Here is a 21,043-nt window from a genome sequence, read left to right as displayed (position 1 = left end):
TCTTCCTTGGCTATCATGAGGAAATCAACACTGCCCTTATATACCCGAACAGCTCACCAGAAAGCATTTAGTCAGATGTAATAAGCAGACTCCATGAATGGCATTTTCCAGAGAAAGTCCCTCCCAGAGAAACAGGCCAAAAACATCAAAAACAAATGTAAGGTGTTTACCAGAGGAGGAGTTAGAAGAGACACCACTTATTATTGTCCCCAGTGTCCTTCTCAACCAGGCCTTGGCATAGGTGACTGTTTCCGCCGTTGCCATACTCCTCTACATTATTAGTGAATTATGGTAAACATAATTCATTATTCCTGCCATTTGTTTTCTGCCTACACTTTTTTTTGACTCTGCATGCTTCTGAACTGACCCTAGCTTATTATTCGACCACGTGTCTGCCTACTGCCTAAACTGTACATACCTCTGCCTGCTCTGGAACTGACCCTGGACTGTGTATTGACCACGTTTTTTGCCTGCCCCTTGGACCGATCTTTTACCCCTGCTACTTTAGTAGTGGGATTAATGATCACACAGGGGTCTCACATATGTGAGGGGCTTCACAATAGTTTTTCCAGATGGAAAAAAACTATTTTTTGTTTTTCTCCTGGTTTTGTAGATCCAGGTTTAGGGTCTGGAGACCTGAGGCTTCAAAGAGATTTGGGTGGGAGAATCCTCTACCCTTGTGCCCAGGTCTTACCTGACCAAGGCCCTAAGCCTGATATTTCTGCCTGCTGCCGACTTACTGCTATCATGCCTCTGCCTGCCGCATGAACTGACCACACCTCTGCCTTCTACCTGTACTATGGACCATGTTCCTACCTACCACCAGGAACAGTATTTTGGCTCTGCTGACAATATCTCTGCCTGCTGTCTGTACTGACTCTGGACTGTATATGGACAGTATCCCTGCCTGTACTGACTATGGAGAATATTCCTGCCTGCTGGCTGGACAATTCACTGCGCTGTCGCTGACTACATCACTGCCTGCTGCCTAAACCAATGCTTTTCTCTGTGGACAACTGCACTATGAAAACCACAGGTAATCTTTTATTTACGTTTTGCTTATCAGAATGTATTTTGGGGTGTAATTATTCGTATGTGCATGCTATGTATTTATAAATATGAAGGGCCTTCAAAAATGTAAAAGGTAGTCAGGAAATTAGATGTGCAATTTATGTCCCTAGAACACCGGATTGAGCTCCTTGCATGTTGTACAGATGTATGCGGCCAGGCTGTGAAAAAGTGTCACACATGTGGTAGCGCCATAATCAGGAGGAGCAGCAGAATGTATTTTGGGGTGTATTTTTTGTTATGTACATGCTATGTGTTAGAAATATCTTATAAATGGACAACTTTGTGAAGAAAAAAAAAGTTTTCATTTTCTTTGCACATTTTCTGAAAACTTGTGGGAAAAAAATGACACGTTTAAAAAGTTTTTTTGCCTCATAGAATATACGTTGGGGTGTTTTCTTCTCAAAATGTGATAATTTTGTGGGTAATTCCATTGTCCTGGTGCTTCATGGCCTTCAAAAGTGTTATAGGTAGTCAAGAAATTAGATGTGCAATTTATGTTTCTAGCACACCTGAAGGTGCTCTTTGCATGTTGGGTCTCTTTCTATGTAGCTAGGCTGTGAAAAAGTCCCATACGTGGTATCACTATACTCAGGAGGAGTAGCACAAGGTTTTTTGGGGTCTAATTAATAGTATGTACATGCCATGTGTTAGAGATATCTTATATATAAAAAGAATAATTTTCTTACTTAGTAGGGGTTAGCAGAATGTGTTTTGGGGTGTAGTTGCAATGCTGTGTGAGAGAAATTACTTCTTAATATGACAATTTTGTGGGAAAAAATTACAACTTCAAAAAACTCACAATGCCTCTTAATAAATACTTTAGCAAAAAAAGGGTAATTTGGGGGGAATTTGTACTGTACTGGCAAGTTAGGGTCTCAAGAACATCAGTACATCAGGTGTGATTACTTTAATACTATTAAATGGCAAGCAAGCTATTTGTAGACTCTATAACTTCCACACAGACTAAATAATATATACAGATTTGGGTTATTTTAACAAAGCAATGTAGCAGTAAAAATGAATTGCAAAATGTTATCAGAAATAAAGAAAGAAGATTTCTTCATCAATTTAGGCCATTATGTATTCTGCTATATGTTTTTGGTAAAGAAGATTCCAATAAGCATATATTGATTGGTTTGCACAAAAGTTATAGCGTCTACAAACTATGGGATATATTTATGGAATTTCTATTTATTTTTATTTTTTTACTAGTAATGGTGGCGATCAGCAACTTATAGCGGGACTGCGATATTGCAGCAAACAAGTTGGACTTTTTTGGGGACCAGTGATATTACTTCAGTGATTAGTGCTCAAAAATATGCAGTGTTACTGTACTAATGACACCGGCTGGAAGGGGTTAACATCAGGGGTGATCAAAGGATTAACACTGTGCCTAGCTGGTGTTTTACTGTAGCGTGGGAGGTGCTTTTACTAGGGGAAGGCATAGATCCGTTCCCCTGCTTTGCAGGAACACAGGGTCCATGCCTTCCTTACTGACAAAACAGTAATCTGCCTTGTTTACATAAGCAGATCACTGTTCTGCCTGTGTACCAAACGATCAGTGGGTGCCAGCAGATATCGGGTTCACGGGACCCACTGATCAGCTCCTGCTGTGTACAATCACAGCTGGAGCGAGCCGCTGGTGGTGCACTTTCACCCGATGCTCGGAAGTGCAGGATCACGCGTGTATGTATACATGATCCTGCATGGCCGCCCTGTAGCAGTAAAACTGCTATAGGGTGGTTGGCAAGTGGGTGTGAAACCCAGCCTTGAAGTTTGGAATAATTGTAAATTTAAACATTAGAAGAAATGTGTGCTTGAAAGTGAGTATGATCCCAGGTTTTGTTTTACAGGTTGGAAAATGGGCTTGTTCAATAGGAACAGGATGTCATCTGTCAAGGTGCTCTTCATCTGGTAACTTGTTCTCCCTATACCATTTCTCCATAATCATTCACACGTACCTAAACATTATTTCTTATAGTGTATTATTTATGTTATCAAGGCTTCCTGAAGATGCCGTGATAGTGAAACCAGTTGAGGCTGTACTATTGCTGTCAGGGCATATCAAAATGTTCACTCTCCTGCGCTGTGTGGTAAGTCCCAACGTGTTATCAGACTCTTAACTTGACATGTTAGTATACAGTTGTCCTCATAAGTTTACATACCCTGGCAGAATTTATATTTTTTTGTTTATTTTCTTTCACTCATGGTTAGTGTTTGGCTGAAGCCATTTATTAATCAACTGTTTACTCTTTTTAAATCATAATGACAAAAGAAACTACCCAAATGACCCTGATCAAAAGTTTACATACCCCAGTTCTTAATACTATGTATTGCCCCCTTTAACATCAATGACAGTTTGTGGTATTTGTGGAGGATAACGCTCTTTATCTTCTCAGCTGGTAAAGCTGCCCATTCCTCTTGGCAAAAAGCATCCGGTTCCTGTAAATTCTTGGGCTGTCTTGCATGAACTGCATGTTTGAGATCTCCCCAGAGTGGCTCAATGATATTGAGGTCAGGAGACTGAGATGGTCTTTATTCTGCTGTAGCCAATGATAGGTCGACTTGGCTAAAAGACAGAATTCGGAGAGTAGTGGTTAATGATTCTTACTCTGGTCTAGGGTTATCAGTGGTGTACCCCAAGGTTCAGTGCTGGGACCCTTACTCTTTAATATCTTTATAAATGATATTGGGTCTGGGATCAAAAGTAACATTTCTGTCTTTGCAGATGACACCAAGCTATGCAGTGGAATAACGTCCTTACAGGATGTCTCCAATTTACAAGCTGACCTCAATGCTCTGTCTAATTGGGCGTCTATGTGGCAGATGAGGTTTAATGTTGAGAAATGTAAAGTTATGCACTTGGGGGCTAAGAATATGCATGCATCATACATACTAGGGGGAGTACAACTGGGGGAATCCGTAGTGGAGAAGGATCTGGGGGTTTTGGTAGATCATAAGCTCAATAATAGCATGCAATGCCAAGCTGCGGTTTCCAAAGCGAGCAAAGTCCTTTCTTGTGTTAAGAGAGGTATGGACTCCAGAGAGAGAGATATCATTTTGCCCCTGTTCAAATCATTAGTAAGACCTCATCTGGAATATGCAGTTCAGTTTTGGGCACCAGTTCTCAAAAAGGATATCGGGGAACTGGAGAAAGTGCAGAGAAGGGCAACCAAACTGATAAGAGGCATAGGGGAGCTCAGCTACCAGGAAAGATTAGAGGAACTGAATTTGTTCACTCTTGAGAAGAGGAGAATAAGGGGGGATATGATCAACATGTTCAAATATATAAGGGGTCCATATAGTGAACTTGGTGTTGAGTTATTCACTTTACGGTCAACACAGAGGACAAGGGGGCACTCTTTACGACTGGAGGAAAAGAGATTTCATCTCCAAATATGGAAAGGTTTCTTCACAGTAAGAGCTGGGAAAATGTGGAATAGACTCCCTCCAGAGGTGGTTCTGGCCAGCTCAGTAGATTGCTTTAAGAAAGGCCTGGATACTTTCCTAAATGTACATAATATAACTGGGTACTGATATTTATAGGTAAAGTTGATCCAGGGAAAATCCGATTGCCTCTTGGGGGATCAGGAAGGAATTTTTTTCCCCTGCTGTAGCAAATTGGAAAATGCTCTGCTGGGGTTTTTTGCCTTCCTCTGGATCAACTGTGGGTATAGTATTGGGTATATTCGATTATTCGATTGTACGATATTTTTTTTTGTTTGTTTTTTTTTTTTTTTTTGTTTTTTTTTTTGTTTATGGTTGAACTGGATGGACTTGTGTCTTTTTTCAACCTGACTAACTATGTAACTATGGTCTTGTGTTTTGGAAGGTTTGTGGCTTGTCTCTGTGCTGCTTGGCGTATTGTGTGCAGGATACTTTGTGGCATTTGCGTAGTAATGGCTTTCTTCTGGCAATTCGACCATGCAGCCTATCTTCAACTGCCTCCTTATTGTGCTTCTTGAAACAGCCACACTACATGTTTTCAGAGAGTCCTGTATTTCACCTTGTTATTTATGGGTTTTTCTTTGTATCCTGAACAATTTTCCTGGCAGTTGTGGCTGAAATTTTAGTTAGTCTACCTGACCATGGTTTGGTTTCAACAGAACCCCTCATTTTCCACTTGATTAGAGTTTGAAGACTGCTGATTGGCATTCTCAATTCCTTGGATATCTTTTTATATCCCTTTCCTGTTTTATACAGTTCAACTACCTTTTCCCGCAGATCCTTTGACAATTCTTTGCTTTCCCCATGACTCAGTATCCAGAAATGTCAGTGCAGCACTGGATGAAAGATGCAAGGGTCTGTCAGGAGTCCAGAAACTCATTGACCTTTTATACACACACACTAATTTCAAGAAAACAGATCACAAGTGAGGATGGTTACCTTTTAATAACCATTCAAACCCCCTTTGTGTCAACTTGTGTGCATGTTATCAGGCCAAAATCACCAGGGTATGTAAACTTTTGATCAGGGTCATTTAGGTAGTTTCTGTTGTCATTATGATTTAATAAGAGCAAACACAGTTGATTGATAATAAATGGCTTCAGCCAAACACTAACCATGAGTGAAAGAAACATTTTTGTGTTATTCATATTCTCTGAAAAATGTCCAAGAAATCATAAATTCTGCAGAGGTAAACTTATGAGCACAACTGTATGTGAATAATGCACACCTCGCTGCCTTCCAAAGACTGGGGGAGTCCAAATTCATTGAAAGCATAGAAGAACACAGAGGGCGCATAGGCCTAGCGCATTAGCCTCAATACATGTTTTTATTTAATAAAATAGAGGTGTGTATATATATATATACTCACAAACCAGAATTGTGCCATGGCATTATCATAAAATCATCCACTTAAATCAATATACCAAAATCCACAACATTTGTAGTCACATCGGCTAACGCGTTTCAAAGTTTCCCTCTTCTTCAGAGCCTTGTTTAAATGTTTTAGTGTTGACCAGGAATTTTTCAGTCAGGTTCAGTTCTCTGTTTAGTGCTGCTGTATTTAGCTTCCTTGTTCCTCAAGGAACAAGCAAGGCTCTGAAGAAGAGGGAAACCTTGAAACACATTAGCCGATGTGACAACAAGTGTGGATTTTCGCATATGGTTTTAAGCGAATGATTTTAAACTACCTTTTGATACAGTAAATACTACACTATAAGAAATTATATTCTGGTATGTGTGACTGATTATGGAGAAACAGTAGAGGTGAGAACAAGTTGGCAGCTGAAGACCACATTGACAGACGATATACTTAGCCTATTGAACATGCTCTTTCTAAACTTTACTTAGGTCATGGCTCTATGGTGAGTGTGTAATCTAAATGTGGTGGTGGTCATCTGATGCACAATTTAAAGTGGTTGTAAACCCAAGAAAAAAATAACCTGCAAGACAAAGGCATAATGAGCTAGTATGCATAGCATACTAGCTCATTATGAATGACTTACCTGAGATTGAAGCCCCCGCAGCCGTCCTCATACACCACTCCGGCGGCCAACAACGCTTCCGGAGTTACTTCCGGGTTTCGCTGGCGCTGTAATGACGTCACTCCCACACATGCGCGTGGGAGCCGCCGGTAACAGAACACTCACTGAAGCAACGGCATCCCCTGCAAATACAGGGAATATCTCCTAAACCGTTTAGGTTTAGGAGATATCCAGGATAGCTACAGGTAAGCTTACCTGTAGCAAAAAGTGTGTTGTAAGGGTTTACAACCACTATAAGAGGATGATGTCGAAGATCTGAAAGCTCACTTGGTGTGGGGGACTTATTATCTGTAAACTTTTGCAATTTTGCAGGGATCAGGAGTGTGTTGCGCTCAGAATGCAGGGATCAGGAATATGTTGCGCTCAGAATGCAGGGTTCAGGAGTGCGTTGCGCTCAGAATGCAGGGTTCGGAGTGTGTTGCGCTCAGAACTTATACAGTTCTTTTTACTGGCTCTTCCTCCTGCCTCCTCCTCCTGTCCTGAGCTGCGCTTCCTCCCGGTCACCGCTGTTCACTGATAACAGTGGTAGAGGAGGCAGGAGGGAGAAAGAGGAGCGGGACACAGAAGGAGGCGGGAGGAAGTCAAGGACTGGCACCTAGAAGGCAGGGGTCAGCGGGGCAGGAAACTGTTCACAGTCCACCTGTCACTTGCAGGCAGTCGACAGGTGGACCGCGATCGATGGGTTGCCGACCCCCATTTTACACCATGTTTCATGTGACACCCAAATGTATGGTGTCACATGAAACCATGTTAGATGCAACATCCCCTAAATCTGAACCTAGGGTGCAGCATTTAGTTACTTGAATGTAGCATCTCTACATACAGAACCACTCATAGCCGCTTCATCTAAAAAATTTATAAACATTACTACATGTCCCATGCACCTTTGCGGAATAAGGGACGTGTGCAAAGTGGGCCAAGGATTTCCACCTCCTTCATGTCTATATAGTCAGTTGCCACTTCTCCATATAGGTTTGTACTTCCTTATGGACCTGAGGCTGCAGATAAACATGGATGGAGCCTCTGCCTTGCACCCACGATGCACTGATTGTGGGTGCAATGCTCTTCAGGCCTCAATGCAATAAAGAAGTTAAAATACATTGATCATAAGATCAATTTTGCTGCATTTACTGCTTTTTTTTTATTCAGTTGTGTTTTAACTAACTTGTTTCAATGCACGAAAACATGTGTCCTGGCTCCCCATAAATAGTGCTTCTTCCCATTACAGTGCAGCACGTTTTGAGAAGTATGACATTTCAAGGGTTTGTTGTGCATTATCATTTAAAGGCAGTGCAGCAATAGCACAGTTATTTATTGTAAAAACATACCTTTTTGTTTTTCAGAATTTTTCAGATTTCTTGTTTCGCTGGTATTTAGAGAAAGGAAAGCGTGGAAAGCTTTTGTCCCAACCAGTTTCCCAGCATGGGCACCTGGCTTTATTTCTGCAAGCTCATGAACATCTTAGTTGGTTACATGAAGTTAACAGCCAAGATTTTGAAACGGTAAGCTGACTGTAAAAAAACAAAAATTGATACAGGTTATTTTATTTTTAAGGCAGTTTGTTTTGCAACAAATCGTTTTAGTGGCACTGTCAAAAACATAAAGAGTATCTTATTCTTAATGCTGCCTTGTGCCACACTCTTCTCAAAGGGGTGCATGAATAGCAATAACTTGATTATGAGTAGAAGATATTGAACCAGATGCTAGAAATCTGCTTGGAGCAGGAACGCCCTTACCCGTGGTGACAATTCGTTTAAAAAAACGGAAGAAAGAATGCACGCCATACTAGTAAAGAATATGTGTTCTAGTTTGTCTTAAAAGAGAACGGAGGCTTTTAGGTTTTTTTTTTTTAACGTCTGTTTATTTTTTAAAACACAACTCCAGGAATGATCTTTTTTGCAAACCTAAATTTACCTAGCTTGGCCAGTTGTACTCGCCATTTAACAATTTGGCCACTATTGGGCAAAGACAAGAGGGGGGCCTGGTCTGGAGCCCAAAGATCAGGGGCAGACTGGACCAGGCGGCTGATGCAGTCGGCACCTTTGTAGTCTGTAGGGGCTGCTTCCTATGTCCCAGAGCAAAGCCCTGAACAGAAGAGCAGTATAGGACAGTGTCAAAATCTATTCCCACTTCCTCTTTCTGGTCATGTGAAGAATTGAGAACATTAGAAGGGAAGTCTATAGTAGACTTCCCTGAACAGAAGAGCCCTGAACAGAAGAGCAGTATAGGACAGTGTCAAAATCTATTCCCACTTCCTCTTTCTGGTCATGTGAAGAATTGAGAACATTAGAAGGGAAGTCTATAGTAGACTTCTTCAGTTTTGGCCAGTCTGCGTTCAACCTGAAGGTGGCAGCATAACCCAAGTAGTCATGAATTTGAAGTGCCCTGTGTCCTGTGTTGTAGGATTATACCCTCACTGCAATAGCTCTGCATCGTCTGTGTCTTTGCAGAGGTATGCCTGGTTGTGTTTCTTGCCACCACTGAGTTCTGCTTCACAGCTCTTGCTAGAGGTTTCAGTTTGTGGATTTAGGTCCAAGCCATGGCATCAAATTTCACTGCTTTTGAAGACTTAAAGCGGCATTTCTCCCGTTTTTTTAGTTTATTAAAAGTCAGCAGCTACAAAAAGCGTAGCTGTTGACTTTTAATAAACACACTTACCTGTCCCACGGTCCAGTGATGCGGCCGCCCGGAGCCTCGCTTCCAGCGATGCGGCCGCCCGGAGCCTCGCTTCTCCCCCTCCTCTCCTCAGCGCCATCATAGCAACTGTGGGCACCCGGCCGTAACAGGTTAAGGCTTCACGGCTGGGCGCGCACTGCGCATGTGAGTCTCGCTGCACTGCGCTATTGGTCAGCCAATCTTCTGGGACCAGTGACATGTCCCAGAAGATCGCTGGCAGTGAGGTGCCGCCTAAGGTGAGAGGAGGAGTCGCCTAGGTGGCCAAGAAGAGGAAGGAGCAAGTGGAACAGGAAGTCCCACTAAAAAGAAGGTACATACTCCCCCCCCCCCCCCCAAAAAAAAAATGACATGCCAAACGTGGCATGTCAGGGGGAGGAGTGCTTGAAGCAGAAGTTCCACTTTTGGGTGGAACTCCGCTTTAAATGTGTAAGTTGCTTGCAGCGTATGGGCTGTGTCAGAAGTTTACGTCCGGTTTAATATTCCTAAAGCTAGCGTGGTGCCTGGTGATACTGGGGCTGGAATCATATGATTTCCCCCCTCACCTTCCAGGACAGCTACTTGAGAGATGATTGGCTCCGCCCTCTACAGAAAACACAAATCAGAAACAATTTAAAAGACCCTTCCCTTTCCTCTAACCCTCAGTTGTTTTGTGTTTCCAGACCCTGCAGGAGCACCGACACTTTTTTTGTTTTCTTAAGGTCTGGTAACTGTGGTTGGTGGACCCCCCCTTCTCTGGTTTCACCCAGGACTAGTTGTGGCCAAGTCCTGGGTGATGGTCTGTACTTTACCAGAAGGGTTCCCTATTTCTAAGGGTTACTTGCCTACCTGGTGATGTGAGTAGTGGCAACTCCCTTCCATTTTTTCCCCAGCTCTGCTGTGTGGAACTGTGTTCTCCTAGTGCTTCATTGCGGTGTACCAAGATGGCGTCGGAGGACTTCTGGCGACGTGGCACCGGAACCAGAAGTCACATGACGCACTTCCGGACACCGTGTTTTTTCATAAGGAAGCATGACGCGGAGACACTGAGGACATGCTGTAGGGGGAATAGTCTGCTAAATGCCGTTCTGAGTGCAGTGTTTTGCAGTACAGTAGCAGTCTTCTCTACGGCCGATTTCCGCTTGCTTCATGGAGCTTGAGGACAGGTCTGAGGATGAAGTATCCGCTCGTATTGAACTAGCGGCAGCATCCGGGTCCCATACTGCCCCCAAGGTAAGCCCTTGTTCTACAGCAAGGGACTTTTTGTATGGAACCTTTTATTTATGGTCCTTGTTTCTGCTTTTTTCTAGGCCAAACCGGTGAAGAAGAAATGTGGGAACTGTAGGGCCAGACTTTCTGATAGTTATAAAAAACTATTTTGTGAAGATTGTATTCCACCCAAAGCTAGTTCAGATTCTTCCTCTTTTAAAGAGTTAATGTCTTCTATGAAGGAGGTACTGGACTCCTTTCGATCACTTAATGACAGGGTTACTAGTCTAGGGTCTTCCTCATCCAGACCCATAGCTCTAGAGGCTTTAGCCTCTGCTAGGTCCCTTCCTCTGTTAGTATCTGAGACCGTTAGTTCACACAATACTTCTGATCTGGAGGAAGGTGAGAATCCAGTTTCTTCATCTGATGAAGAGTCTGCATCAGAGGAGGATACAGGTAGCTCATCTAAATATCTTTTTCCAGTTGAGGATATTGACTAACTATTAAAGGCAATATATACCTCGGAGCAGATTGAGATGCCACAGCAAGCCTGTACAGGACAAAATGTATAGGGGTCTACAGGTGCGGAAATCAAAAGCCTTTCCGGTACACCAGTCACTTAGGGACATGAGTCTGTCTGAGTGGAGAGAACCTGAAAAAAGGTTGTTCCAGTCCAAAGGACACAAAAGGAGATTTCCTTTTCAGTCGGAGTTTGAGGAGGTTTTCTTTAAGTGTCCTAGATTAGTTGCCCCTATGTCACAGGTGTCCAAAAGGTCAGATCTTTCTTTTGAAGATTCTGGGGTCCTTAAAGATCAAATGGATAGAAAGGCCGACTCATTGCTACGTAAGGCCTATGATGCTTCAGCCTTTTCTTTGGGTCCGGCGGTAGCATCCACCTGTGTGGCTAGAAATTTAGACGTATGGATTCAGCGTCTGGATGATCTTCTTTCATCCGACACCCCCAAAGAAGAGATTAGGGAGTCTCTCCCTCTCATTGCTAAGTCAATTGCCTTCTTAGCTGATGCAGCAGCAGATTCAGTGAAATCTGCAGCCAGGGCTTCTGCGCTCATTAATTCAGCTAGGCGAGCTATCTGTCTTAAATCTTGGGAAGGTGATCTTACATCCAAGAATAAGCTTTGTGGCATTCCCTTCGAAGGCAAGCTCTTGCTCGGTTCCTCCTTAGAGGAGGTCCTAGCTCATTCCCCTGAAAAGAGTAAACTATTCCCTTCTTCCCAAAGGCATAAACCCCAGAATAAGAGGCCATTTCGTGGCTTCTAAAACAGGACTAATTTTAAAGCCAACAGACAAAAAAGAAATGGTCTTTTAACAAAGACAAGCAAAAAGCGGGGACTCTCTTTGCTCCTTCAGCACCTTCCAAAAATCCCCGGTGACGCCAGGTAAGGCGTAGGGGGAAGATTGTGCCATTTCATCAAGGAATGGGCAGAGATTTCCAGCAATTCCTTTATTCTTCAAACATTGAAAAACAAGGAAACGGAGGCGCCTCTGGGTGCAGACTTTAAAACAATTTTAATTAAAAAGGCAACAAAATAGTTTGCACTCACATTTAAGAAGAGGGTTTCAGGCTTAAAAAAGTCCCAATACAATCAAGGGGGTCCGTGAGGTCAATCTCTCCCAGCCGTGGATGTGTGTCCTCTAGCTGGTTCCAGAAGCACTGGATGTAAGATGGCCGACAGAGGATGGAACACCAGAACAAGGCTTGGGGAGCAAACAGTGATCCAGGCGAGGGATGATGACGTCACACACTATGCGATGCGTTTCCTGAGCCAGCTAGCGGTGAGTGACGTGACGGCTGCGCTCCTTTCACTGGCAGTTCAATGCCCTTCCTTTTGGTCTCTCGGCAGCACCAAGAATTTTTACAAAAATCATGGCCGAAGTCATGGATTTTTTTCGGATTCAAAGTGTATCGATCGTCCCATATCTAGACGATTTTTTGATTTTTGCTCGGCACAAAGAGTCCCTTGTTCAAGATCTGCAATTGGTTTTGCGGACCTTTCAGAGATTGGGGTGGAATGTCAACCAGCAGAAGTCTTGCCTGGTACCCTCCCAGTGCATACCTTTTTTGGGTTATCTAATAGACTCTGAAGAAAAAAGATTTTTCTTCCCGAGGAGAAGATTTTGAAAATTCTTCTCTCCTTGCAGGCCTTGAAGTTGCTCCCTCAGACCTCCCTTCAGGGGATCATGCAGTTGCTGGGTTTGCTGACTGCGGCCATTCCAGGGTTTCCTTGGGCCCAATTGCACTCAGACCCCTTCAGGCTTTTCTTTTATTCCATTGGGATCGCAGGAAGGATTCTCGGGATCAGCTGGTAAAACTACCAGAAGGGAATTTTCTCGATCTTGTCTGGTGGGAGCAGCGAGAACACCTACAGGGAGGGAAGGATTGGGCACAACATTCCCCGGTAAAAATTACCACAGACGCCAGTCTGTGGGGTTGGGGTGCTCACTCACAGGAGTGGCAGGCCCAGGGAGCCTGGTTGCCAGAGGAATTTCAGAGAACTTCTAGCCATGGGGAAAGCACTTGTGTCTCTGGAATAGGGATGAGCTTTGTGTTCGAGTCGAACCCATGTTGGACTCGAACATCGCCTCTTCGGTCGTTTGCCGAATTGCGAACGATATGGGCCATTCGCGCAAAAATTTGAGTGACGCGTCACAGCCCATAATTCACTGCGGCATTGCAGTGCATTGCTGGCTGATGATTGGCCAAGCATGCACTATGACCCGCACACTTGGCCAATCACAGCGCCGTCTGTACAGAGAGCTGTAATTGGCCAAAGCCAGGGTGGCTTTGGCCAATTATGGCTCAGGGGGTTGCACTTACAGTGTATTGTGTGTGTGTGTATATATATATATATATATATATATATATATATATATATATATATATATATATATATATATGCATCCCAGGTGGTGTGTGTGTGTATGTATATATATATATCAGGCAGGTGTTGTTACAGTATTTACAGCTACCTGAAGAAAATTGCTGGTGTTCTTCTGATCCTATTAGTACCAAAGTCAGGCAGCTACAGTATTTACAGTACACAGTGTTCAGCTAAAGCTACAAGTTAGTGTAGTGCGACCTCTGCACAGTGTTCAGCTAAAGCTACAAGTTAGTGTAGTGCGACCTCTGCACAGTGTTTAGCTAAAGCTACAAGTTAGTGTAGTGCGACCTCTGCACAGTGTTTAGCTAAAGCTACAAGTTAGTGTAGTGCGACCTCTGCACAGTGCTCAGCTAAAGCTACAAGTTAGTGTAGTGCGACCTCTGCACAGTGTTCAGCTAAAGCTACCTGTAAAAGATTGGTGGTGTTTTTCTGATCCTATCACTACTGCAGGCAGCTACATTATTTACACGTTAGTGTAGTGCGACCTCGGCACAGTGTTCAGCTAAAGCTACAAGTTAGTGTAGTGCGACCTCTGCACAGTGCTCAGCTAAAGCTACAAGTTAGTGTAGTGCGACCTCTGCACAGTGTTCAGCTAAAGCTACAAGATAGTGTAGTGCGACCTCTGCACAGTGTTCAGCTAAAGCAGTGGTTCTCAACTCCAGTCCTCAGGACCCACCAACAGGCCAGGTTTGCAAGATAGCTGAAATACATCACAGGTGATATCACTTGCTGCTCAGTGATTGCAGTATTCTAGTCTGCAACTCCCTAAGGTAATACTTAAAATCTGGCCTGTTGGTGGGTCCCGAGGACTGGAGTTGAGAACCACTGAGCTAAAGCTACAAGTTAGTGTAGTGCGACCTCTGCACAGTGCTCAGCTAAAGCGACAAGTTAGTGTAGTGCGACCTCTGCACAGTGTTCAGCTAAAGCTACCTGTAGAAGATTGGTGGTGTTTTTCTGATCCGATCACTACCGCAGGCAGCTACATTATTTATACGTTAGTGTAGTGCGTCCTCTGCACAGTGTTCAGCTAAAGCTACAAGTTAGTGTAGTGCGACCTCTGCACAGTGTTCAGCTAAAGCTACCTGTAGAAGATTGGTGGTGTTCTCATACTAATAATACTACAGGCAGGCAGTTGATTTTGCTAGCTGCAGTATCAGAGTATATATTATATATATATATATATATATATATATTATATATCCCAGCTTAGTGCAGCTACATCTCACTGCAGGCCATTAGTATGTCTGGAAGGCCAACAAGGAGAGGCAGACAGTCACAAGCCAATAAAAGAGGGCAAGCAGGCTCTGTGTCTAGAGGCAACAGTGCTGGTCGTGGACACGGTGCATCCTCATCAGCACATGGCCGTGGGACATGCTTGGCCTTTTTTTCGTCAGCTGGCCGTGTTGAGCCGCAACATGCGGAAGACTTGGTCGAGTGGATGACCAAGCCGTCCTCATCCTCCTCATCCTCTCTCACCCATGCTCAGGGTACTTTGGCAAAGCAGCTGCCAACCCGGCCTCTTCCCTCGGCTCAATGGAATCAGTCACTCCTTCCCTAGCCCCACCATGTCCTCCTGAGGAGTCCCCCGAACTGTTTGACCACAGTGTTGGGTACATGCTCCAGGAGGATGCCCAGCGTTTAGAAGGCTCCGATGATGGTACTCAGCTTGCCCAAGAAGGACAGCAATCTTGCAGTCATGTTGCCCCTGCTGCAGCATACTGCCAGATTTGCTTCAGTGATGAGGAGGGAGGGGATGATGAGGTCACTGACTCCACGTGGGTGCCAGAGAGGAGGAGGCACATCACCAACGAGGCAAGATGCCCTCCAGGGGCCAGCTTAAGGGCAGCACACTAACTGCATCACACCGCAAAGCTCCACATGTGCAGGACGCTGCTGTCTCTGCGCGTTATTCCAAAAGTTCTTTGGTGTGGGCCTTTTTTGAGACGAGTGCATCAGATGGCACCCCTGCTATTTGCAACATATGTCTCAAGCGTATCTCGCGTGGCCAAAACATCTCCCGCTTGGGCACCACATGCTTGGCCAGACATATGTTGACCTGCCATGCAATTCGTTGGCAAGCGTACCTAAAAGACCCACACCAAAGAACAAAGAGAACCTCTCCTTGCTCCTCATCAGCTGAGATCTCCAACCCCACTATACCTTCAGTCCTCTCTGAGACCTGCACTGAGAGGAATGAAGGTGTAGAATTAAGTGTGTCACAGCCAAGTACTTGTGGGCAATCTGCTATCGGTACACCGAAGTCAGATTGTACCAGGCAAATTTCCCTGCCCCAGCTGCTGCACCGCCGAAAGAAGTTCGCTCCCAGCCATCCACATGCCCAGCGGTTGAATGCTAGCTTGGCAAAATTGCTAGCACTTCAACTGCTACCTTTTCAGTTGGTAGACTCTGCCCCCTTCCGTGAGTTTGTGGAATGTGCGGTTCCTCAGTGGCAGGTTCCCAAACGCCACTTTTTCTCACGGAAGCCGATACCGGCTCTCTACCGGCATGTCTTGGCCTCGCTGGACAGGGCGGTCAGCGATAAGGTGCATATTACCGCTGACTCATGGTCCAGCAGGCATGGACAGGGATGTTACCTAAGTTTCACAGCGCATTGAGTGACTCTGCAGGCAGCTGGGAAGGATGCAGGACAAGGTGCAGTAGTGTTGGAGGTTGTTCCGCCACCACGCCTCCAAAATTCCACTACTGGTGATTCTGACACACCTCTCTCCTCCACCCCCTCCTCTTCTTCTTCCTCCATGGCCTCTTCCTGTGCTTTGTCCTCGGAACCAGCAGTGCTCCGTAGGCGTTCAAGGGGCTACGCAAGCACGCAGTCCTAAAGATGCCATGCGGTGCTTGAGCTGGTGTGCTTGGGGGACAGGAGCCACACTGGGGCAGAGGTTCTGTCAGCTCTGCAGGGGCAGGTTCAGAGGTGGTTGACGCCACGCCAACTTAAGGCAGGAATGGTGGTTTGCAAAAATGGCACCAACCTCCTCTCCGCCCTCCGATAGGGACAAATGACCCATGTGCCCTGTTTGGTTCACGTCCTTAACTTGGTGGTGCAGCGGTTCTTGGGCAGGTACCCGGGCTTACAGGATGTCCTGAGGCAGGCCAGGAAAGTCTGTGTGCATTTCCGCCGGTCATATAATGCCAGTGCTCGGCTGGCTGACCTCCAAAAGGAATTTAACCTGCCCAAGAACCGCCTAATCTGTGACATGCCCACCAGGTGGAACTCAACCTTGGCCATGCTGCAGCGGGTGCACACGCAGCAGAGGGCCATCAATGAGTACCTGTGCGACTATGGCACCAGGACAGGGTCAGGGGAGCTTGTTTTTTTTCCCCACGCCAGTGGGCGATGATCAGGGATGCATGCACTGTCTTGTCACCATTTGAGGAGGCCACTAGGATGGTGAGCAGTGACAGTGCATGCATCAGTCACGCTGTCCCCCTTGTCCATCTGTTGGAGCGCACACGCTTGGAATAATGGACAGGGCAATTGAGGCAGGAAGAGGAGGACTTCCTTAGCTCTCAAGGCCCCCTTTATCCCGCCGATCACAGAGGAGGATTGTGTCAGCATGGAGGTGGAGCCTGATATCAGCAGCAGTCTTTAAGGGATCATTTACAGTTCCAAGAAACCCATGGACTTGTACGTGGCTGGGAGGAGGTGGCTGCGGATCATGTCGTCCTTGGTGACCCAGAGGACTTCGGACCGAATGCCTCAGCAAACCTATGCTGCATGGCCTCCCTGATCCTGCAAAGCCTACGGAAGGATCCTCGTATTCGTGGTATCAAGGAGAGGGATCAATACTGGCTGGCAACCCTCCTTGATCCACGTTACAAGGGTAAGGTTGCGGACCTTATCTTGCCGTCGCATAGAGAGCAGGGGATGAAACATCCTTGGGAGGCCTTGCAGAAAGGTCTGTGCAACGCGTTCCCAGAGAGTGGGAGGTTACAAACTCCTGTTCCTGGACAACGTGTTGCTGAGGCTTCGGTCAGTCAAAGAAGGAGCGGTGGAGAAGGTGGCCGTCTGACCGATGCGTTCAAACAGTTTTTTAGTCCACAGCCCCAAGGTATGATCGATTCCAGCAACCATCGCCAGCGTCTGTTTTACATGGTGCAGGATTACCTAGGGGCAAGATCTGACTTGGACACCTTTCCCACCGAAAATCCTCTGGGTTACTGGGTCTTGAGGATGGATCACTGGCCAGAGCTTGCACAGTATGCAATTGAGCTACTGACCTGTCCTGCATCCAGCGTTCTTTCGGAACGCACATTCAGTGCTGCTGGAGGTTTTGTAACCGATCACAGGGTGCGCCTGTCCACCAACTTGGTCGATCGACTGACCTTCATAAAAATGAATCGGTCTTGGATCACCACCAGCTACCAAGCACCTGATGCTGATGTAACCGAATAATTTTTTTTGAAATGTCAGATCACTTCAAGACTGCCTATGCTGATGCTGAGTAGGGATGAGCTTCGAGTTCGAGTCGAACTCATGTTCGACTCGAACATTGGCTGTTCGCAAGTTCACCGAACAGCGAACAATTTGGGGTGTTCGCGGCAAATTCGAATGCCGCGGAACACCCTTTAAAAGTCTATGGGAGAAATCAAAAGTGCTAATTTTAAAGGCTAATATGCAAGTTATTGTCATAAAAAGTGTTTGGGGACCTAAGTCCTGCCCCAGGGGACATGGATCAATGCAAAAAAAAGTTTTAAAAACGGCCGTTTTTTCAGGAGCAGTGATTTTAATAATGCTTAAAGTCAATCAATAAAAGTGTAATATCCCTTTAAATTTCGTACCTGGGGGGTGTCTATAGTGTGCCTGTAAAGGGGCGCATGTTTCCTGTGTTTAGAACAGTCTGACAGCAAAATGACATTTTGAAGGAAAAAACTCATTTAAAACTACCCGCGGCTATTGCATTGCCGACAATACACATAGAAGTTCATTGATAAAAACGGCAAGGGGAACCCCGAACCAAAATTAAAAAAAAAAAATGACGTGGGGGTCCCCCTAAATTCCATACCAGGCCCTTCAGGTCTGGTATGGATATTAAGGGGAACCCCGGCCAAAATTTAAAAAAAAAAATGACGTGGGGTTCCCCCTAAATTCCATACCAGACCCTTCAGGTCTGGTATGGATTTTAAGGGGAACCCCGCGCCAAAAAAAAAAAAAAAAACGGCGTGGGGTCCCCCCAAAAATCCATACCAGACCCTTATCCGAGCACGCAACCTGGCAGGCCGCAGGAAAAGAGGGGGGGACGAGAGTGCGGCCCCCCCTCCCTCCTGAACCGTACCAGGCCACATGCCCTCAACATTGGGAGGGTGCTTTGGGGTAGCCCCCCCAAAACACCTTGTCCCCATGTTGATGAGGACAAGGGCCTCATCCCCACAACCCTGGCCGGTGGTTGTGGGGGTCTGCGGGCGGGGGGCTTATCGGAATCTGGAAGCCCCCTTTAACAAGGTGACCCCCAGATCCCGGCCCCCCCCCTGTGTGAAATGGTAAGGGGGTACATAAGTACCCCTACCATTTCACGAAAAAAGTGTCAAAAATGTTAAAAATGACAAGAGACAGTTTTTGACAATTCCTTTATTTAAATGCTTCTTCTATCTTCCTTCATCTTCTGGTTCTTCTGGCTCTTCTGGTTCTTCCTCCGGCGTTCTCGTCCAGCATCTCCTCCGCGGCGTCTTCTATCTTCTTCTCCTCGGGCCGCTCCGCACCCATGGCATGGGGGGGAGGCTCCCGCTCTTCTCTTCTTCTTTTCTTCTTTTCTTCTCTTCTTCTCTTCTCTTCTTCATTTTCTTCTCCGGGCCGCTCCGCAATCCATGCTGGCATGGAGGGAGGCTCCCGCTGTGTGACGGCGCTCCTCGTCTGACAGTTCTTAAATAACGGGGGGGCGGGGCCACCCGGTGACCCCGCCCCCCTCTGACGCACGGTGACTTGACGGGACTTCCCTGTGACATCACGGGGAATGCCACAGGGAAGTCCCGTCAAGTCACCGTGCGTCAGAGGGGGGCGGGGTCACCGGGTGGCCCCGCCCCCCGTTATTTAAGAACTGTCAGACGAGGAGCGCCGTCACACAGCGGGAGCCTCCCTCCATGCCAGCATGGATTGCGGAGCGGCCCGGAGAAGAAAATGAAGAAGAGAAGAGCGGGAGCCTCCCCCCCATGCCATGGGTGCGGAGCGGCCCGAGGAGAAGAAGACAGAAGACGCCGCGGAGGAGATGCTGGACGAGAACGCCGGAGGAAGAACCAGAAGAGCCAGAAGAACCAGAAGATGAAGGAAGATAGAAGAAAGAAGAAGCATTTAAATAAAGGAATTGTCAAAAACTGTCTCTTGTCATTTTTAACATTTTTGACACTTTTTTCGTGAAATGGTAGGGGTACTTATGTACCCCCTTACCATTTCACACAGGGGGGGGGCCGGGATCTGGGGGTCACCTTGTTAAAGGGGGCTTCCAGATTCCGATAAGCCCCCCGCCCGCAGACCCCCACAACCACCGGCCAGGGTTGTGGGGATGAGGCCCTTGTCCTCATCAACATGGGGATAAGGTGTTTTGGGGGGCTACCCCAAAGCACCCTCCCAATGTTGAGGGCATGTGGCCTGGTACGGTTCAGGAGGGAGGGGGGGCCGCACTCTCGTCCCCCCCTCTTTTCCTGCGGCCTGCCAGGTTGCGTGCTCGGATAAGGGTCTGGTATGGATTTTTGGGGGGACCCCACGCCGTTTTTTTTTTTTTTTTTTTGGCGCGGGGTTCCCCTTAAAATCCATACCAGACCTGAAGGGTCTGGTATGGAATTTAGGGGGAACCCCACGTCATTTTTTTTTTTTAATTTTGGCCGGGGTTCCCCTTAATATCCATACCAGACCTGAAGGGCCTGGTATGGAATTTAGGAGGACTCCCACGTCATTTTTTTTTTTTAATTTTGGTTCGGGGTTCCCCTTTGGGGAATTCCCATGCCGTTTTTATCAATGAACTTCTATGTGTATTGTCGGCAATGCAATAGCCGCGGGTAGTTTTAAATGAGTTTTTTCCTTCAAAATGTCATTTTGCTGTCAGACTGTTCTAAACACAGGAAACATGCGCCCCTTTACAGGCATACTATAGACACCCCCCAGGTACGAAATTTAAAGGGATATTACACTTTTATTGTTTGACTTTAAGCATTATTAAAATCACTGCTCCTGAAAAAACGGCCGTTTTTAAAACTTTTTTTTGCATTGATCCATGTCCCCTGGGGCAGGACCCAGGTCCCCAAACACTTTTTATGACAATAACTTGCATATAAGCCTTTAAAATTAGCACTTTTGATTATTCATGTTCGTGTCCCATAGACTTTAACGGTGTTCGCATGTTCGAACGAACTTTTTTCCTGTTCGCATGTTCTGGTGTGAACTGAACAGGGGGGTGTTCGGCTCATCCCTAATGCTGAGTGACTATCCATCCTGTTATGCTGTGTGACTATCCTCTTCCACCTCAATGATCATGCTGATAGCTTGTAAGAATATTTTTGGTTCTGGGCACCGCCACCAGTGGCTAAGGCCCAATTTTTCAGCCCCCGTTTAACAGGGGCGTGTAATTACAATTTTTGATGCAATATTTTGCAAGGAGGGTTCGTTGCTGCACTCAATTTGTGAGGGGTTGCAGTGTTGTGGCACCAGTGCCTAAGGCCCAATTTTTCTGCCCCTGTTCAACAGGGACATGTAATTACAATTCTTGATCTAATATC

General features: G+C 45.9%; 1 protein-coding gene across 1 annotated transcript in view; it reads left to right on the top strand.

The window, feature by feature from the left end:
- The window catches only part of NUP133 (nucleoporin 133), a 1,112,480-nt gene that overhangs the window by 920,782 nt on the left and 170,655 nt on the right, over positions 1–21,043 (top strand). The window contains 1 exon segment of the mRNA XM_073627602.1: positions 7,904–8,062. Within this exon segment, the coding sequence (XP_073483703.1) occupies positions 7,904–8,062 (159 nt within the window).

The sequence above is a fragment of the Aquarana catesbeiana genome, linkage group LG04, assembly GCF_042186555.1.
Source record: "Aquarana catesbeiana isolate 2022-GZ linkage group LG04, ASM4218655v1, whole genome shotgun sequence".
In the NCBI taxonomy this organism is placed as follows: domain Eukaryota; kingdom Metazoa; phylum Chordata; class Amphibia; order Anura; family Ranidae; genus Aquarana; species Aquarana catesbeiana.
Note: the sequence above shows the minus strand (reverse complement) of the source record. Positions and strands in the feature narration are given on the sequence as shown.